General features: G+C 49.8%; 1 protein-coding gene across 2 annotated transcripts; it reads right to left on the reverse strand.

Moving 5' to 3' along the window:
• Positions 1–193: 193 nt before the first annotated feature.
• Positions 194–4,654, reverse strand: GSTK1 (glutathione S-transferase kappa 1). Of its 2 annotated transcripts, none has more exons than XM_008584731.1 (8): positions 4,538–4,654; positions 3,919–4,000; positions 3,600–3,728; positions 3,192–3,292; positions 2,897–2,932; positions 1,284–1,400; positions 808–901; positions 194–509 (listed from the first exon to the last, which is right to left on the reverse strand). In XM_008584731.1, exons 1-8 carry the CDS (start codon positions 4,607–4,609, stop codon positions 460–462), a joined length of 681 nt encoding a protein of 226 aa, XP_008582953.1. In that variant the 5' UTR covers positions 4,610–4,654; the 3' UTR covers positions 194–459. The 2 variants fall into 2 exon arrangements, with proteins under 2 accessions (XP_008582953.1, XP_008582954.1); XM_008584732.1 differs by having other exon boundaries at positions 481–565.
• Between the last annotated feature and the right edge of the window lie 10 nt (positions 4,655–4,664).

The raw sequence follows: 4,664 nt of genomic DNA on the forward strand, positions 1-4,664 counted from the left end.
CTTTCATTGGCAAGAGACCAAGGGGGTTGCTATGTAAGAGAGAGGGGGACTGTTTCCACTGTTTTCACTCAAGCTGTCCCAAGACAGGTGGGTAGCTGGCCTGGCTGGGAGAAAGACTCTTCTTCCCCAGCCCCTAGAGTGGGCAATGTGATCACAGGTGAGAAAATGCCGACAACATCAGGGCAGACACAGATCCAGAAACATGTTTATTTTGTGGGAAAAAAGAATTTAGGGCTCTCTGAAAGGCACTTGTGAAGCACAGAATCAAGGGCAGCCACAAGACTAAGGGTGGACACCTCCCCAGCATCCCTGGGGATAGGGGGAAGAGGGACAGCCCCCAGGGTCACAGAGGATACCTCTGTCCATAGAGAAATCCAAGTCCTAGTGGCCCAAGGTGGAGGAGAGGTTAGGCAGATGGCCTACTGTTTTATACCAATAGTCGGCTTTCTCCAGGCAGTCTTAAAGTCTGGCATCCGGGGCTGGAGGCACAGGGCCCATCCACTTCTCTCCTTGATGAAGAGAATCAGTTTTCAGGTGTGCTGACAGTAGAGGTTGGCCCCACGGGCTGCCAGGGGTTATGTAGGAAGAGCCCTGCTTGGCTTCAAGGTATAGAAGGTGTCCTTCTCTCCTCTGCGGGTGAAGGTGGCCCCTCCCCATTCAACCTTGAGCAGGACTGTCTGCATAAGTCTACGTTAGTTGTTGGAGTTGGCAAGAACATTTTTTGCTCTAATCCCCTCCTTTCAGTCAACTGATATATGGGGGTGGGGTTGGCGTCAAAGTATGCCCAACATTGAACCTTGAACTTACCCAGTAGGTGTGCCAGCAACTCCATTCGGTCAGAGCCAAATAACACGTGGGTTTGGCCATCCACATGAGCCACAGTGACGGGCAGTCCAAAGGCCTGGAGAAAGTGGTTATAGAGCAGGGAGGAAGGGGATGGAGCAGGTGTTTGTTAGGTTGGGGTTGAAGGTTTCAGTCAGTACTTGTCTGGGATCACAGAAGCAAAGCAGTCCAGGAGGCATTTGATAAGAGGCTCCATGTTCCCAGGCGCCTTCTCTGTTCCTAACTCTTAGACGCTCTGTCTTTACTCTCACCATCAATCTCCTTTCCCTCCTTTCCTTGGGCTCAGGGAAAGGAAGAGAGATGATGAGGGTTGTCTGGGAGAGCTGGGGAGGACTCATGCTGGGGAAGAGGCTTCTGGACAGGAGCATGGGGACCCAGCAGAGAAGCTCAGTTTCTATGTTCAGGATGGGGGCTGGGAACACAGACCAGGAACTGCTCACCCCGTATCTGCAGGCTGCTTCGGTGGTCTCCTTGAGCTGGTTCTTCACCTGTGGTGTTGAGATCTTTTCCAGAAGTCCTCGGGCTTGTTCTGCAGACATACCAGCCTTCTCTGCAGCCTAAGCGTGTAGGGAACACAACTGTGTCTGCATTGTGGAGGGTGGGGGTCTCACAAGAAAACTCTGGGCTTTTCATTTTCCGCCCCATGTTTTCTTGGCAATGCTTTTATCCACTAGCAAGTGGGGGTCTATCCTTGCCAAGAAGAAGTGTTTCTTTTCTCCAAAATCTTGAGATGGGTGGAAAGAGCAGGTGCCACAGAGTCAGTTACAGAATGTAACACCAGAGGGCATCTTAGAGACCAGCTAGCTGACCTCTGCACTTCACAAAGGAGCAGCTTAAAGTCCAGAGGTAATACACTACTTGCTTAGAGTTTCTGAGCTTGTTAGTAGCAGAGCTGATGCTAGAATCCAAGTCCCTAGAATCGAAGTCCAGGGATCTTTCCTTCCTACATGGCTAAAGACTTCAGTTTGGTATTTGTTGTAGTTTGGGATCAGTGGTTCTCAACCTTGGCTGCACATTAGAATCTCCTGGGAAGCTTTTAAAAATCCCAACTTGCAGCCCATCCCCTGGAATCCACCAGAATTTCTGCGGGATAGCTCCAAGTGTTCCAGGTGATTTTAATGTACAGCCAAGGTTGAGAACCTTGGCCACCTGACCTTAGAGGGGAACACACAAAATCATGCCATCCACCCTAACTAGACACTGCCTTTGCCTTGGCAAAATTAGAGAATTGTGTCTCAGACCAAATGTTCAACAACAGGGAAATGGTTAAAGAAAGAAAAAATAAATCCACTGAATGAATGCTATAGTTTCAGAGTTAAAAATAGCATAGAAATTATTCTTAAATATTAAGTAAAAAAGCAAACTAAAAATTATGTATATACTTTGCGGAAATAAAGACATTAGAAGATATATTGGCTGTTCTTTGTACATTTAACTTTTGTGTAATTTGACATTTTATACATTAAACTTAAAAATGCCTTAACTCTTTTTTATAAACTGGAGGAAAAATATCGGTTTGAATTTTCCGGTTTAATTAAAGAAAACCTTACTTTTCATACCCCCGTCTACGCTGGCACACTTTTCAACGTTTTGAGCCAGTTCCATTTGTTCTCACTCAGGCTTCTGTATAATTCTGGCGTTAGTCACTATCTGTTTTTTGTCTTTATAAAGCCTCTTTTTAAAGTCTCTTGCTTTCCACTCTGGATGTGTTGATGAGGTTTGTGTTGGGGACTTTAAGGCCCTGTGAATACCCCATCACTTCCCATCTGGGGATTCTAACACTTATCATCTCTCCCCCACTAACTTCTCTCATCAAATAAATTCTATCCATGTATTGTCCTTTTAGCACTTCCTCTTTCAACCTCGCGACATTCTTTTGAGAATCATCTTAGTTCCAACTTTTCAGTAATTTTCCCCCTCAACACAGACATCCTTTTTTCCCAAGCAACTATGACCTTTCCCATGCAAGGACAAAAAGATTGTCCTCTTCACCTGCAAACGCCAGCTGTCCTACAATTCCCTGAGAGCAGTGGGAGGGAGCCTGGACACTCACCGCCAAGATGCTCTGCGGCTGCGTGATGTCTTCATCCTGAGAAGAAGAGACCACTCAGCAGGAAGGCGGTGGTGACAAGAAGGCGTGCCGATCAGCCAACAAGATCAGCCAACAACGGGGAGGGCAGGATCCTGACTTTGGAAATGGTTCTGGGAAGGGTAGAAAGTCATCCAAGGTCTCCCCAGAGCCCAGCCCTCACCCGTGACCAGACGGGGGAGGGCAGGATCCTGACTCTGGAAATGGCTCTGGGAAGGGTAGAAAGTCATCCAAGGTCTCCCCAGAGCCCAGCCCTCACCCGTGACCAGACGCGCATCCACAGCTCCCTGGACACTTTCTCCAGCATCTCCGGGTGCTCCAAGTTCACGGCGGTGAGGAATCGCATGGCAGACAAGCTTCCTGTGGGGCAGAGGCACTCAGACGTGGGGCTCCCTTAGCTTGTTCCCTGATGGAGGACAAGCTCTCCCCTGCTTTTGACATCCCCCAGAGCTCAGTGGCCCTCAGCCTCTCACCCAAGTTTCTCATAACCGATCTGCCCTGCTCCCCTTCCCTTTTATGTCCCCCCAACCTTCAGCTAGCTCAACTCTGGACCTGAGGTCTCCCAAGGCATGCTTCATTTAAATTAGTCTCCCGAGCCCCTCCTTCCTTCAATCTTGGACTTCTCTGTTCTCCACTTGAGACCTCACCTACATTGCATGCTCTTCACCTTTTTCAAGAATCACAGAGAAGAAATCCTTGGGGAACTGGATAGGAACTTGGAGTTGCTTTCCCAGGAGTTTAAGGTCATTTGTCATGTATTGAGCTTTGCGGGGAACCAGAGCTGGTGGCTTGTTCCCTGCCAGTGGAAGTTAAGCACACTCGTGAAACTGTCCCAGATTTGGGGTCCCCCTTACTAGGTCTTGGGCACGGGGGAACTTATTAGCTGCCAGTGCCAATATAAAGACCAGTTGAAGACAGCTCCCCTGGTCCATTATAATCATCCCTCCCTCAACCCCATTCTGCAGCAAATGCTTCTCTCTTCCTACCACTGTCTTTCATGATGGCTGCAATGAAGCTGGGTCGAAATTGCAGGTTGATATTCCAAACGTTCTGGTACCGGCACAGGACCTACCAGAGCAGAGGCGAGGAAAGAGTCTGTGTGTAAGATGGAAAATGAAACAGTGAAGGGAAAGGGAAAGGTTGTTTCATAGCAACCAGCGGCTCTAAGCGCAGAGTAGGGGTTATCAGGACACTTTAAATTGTTTGGTTTGAAATGGCAAAAACCTGTCCTCTCCTAGAAATCAAGCCCAGGATCTTTGCTGCCATGGATGGTTGCCATCCTGTTCTGCATCCCACTCCCCAAATTGCCATCAGAGCGCTAAGAGGTGGCCGTGTCCTGAATTTCTCTTTCTTTGGAGCTGCCCCTCTTCGTCCAAATCACCGTGGAAACTACTGACTTAGGATCTAACGGCTCCACTTGGAGCAGAGACTCTATCCCGTGCAAAAGCACAAAGTGACCTTCAGCCCTGGCGCTCTCTGCTGGTCCTAACCCCGTCGGGCAGCGCCAGGAATCTCAGGAGACCTCTGTCCCCGTCCCCCGCGCTCGCTCTTCCCTCTGCCCTCGCCCTACAGGCCCCGGCCGAGTCCTGGCTCCCCCGGCGTTACCTCGAAGCCCAGCCAGGAGTAGGGGGACAGCACATCGTAAAAGAGCTCCACGGTGCGCGCCAGGGGCCCCATGCTGCAGCGACAACCGCGCCGCCCCGGGAGAAGGGAGCTCGGCTTGGGAAAGGGG

Source organism: Galeopterus variegatus, unplaced genomic scaffold, assembly GCF_000696425.1.
Source record: "Galeopterus variegatus unplaced genomic scaffold, G_variegatus-3.0.2 Scaffold3356, whole genome shotgun sequence".
Lineage (NCBI taxonomy): Eukaryota > Metazoa > Chordata > Mammalia > Dermoptera > Cynocephalidae > Galeopterus > Galeopterus variegatus.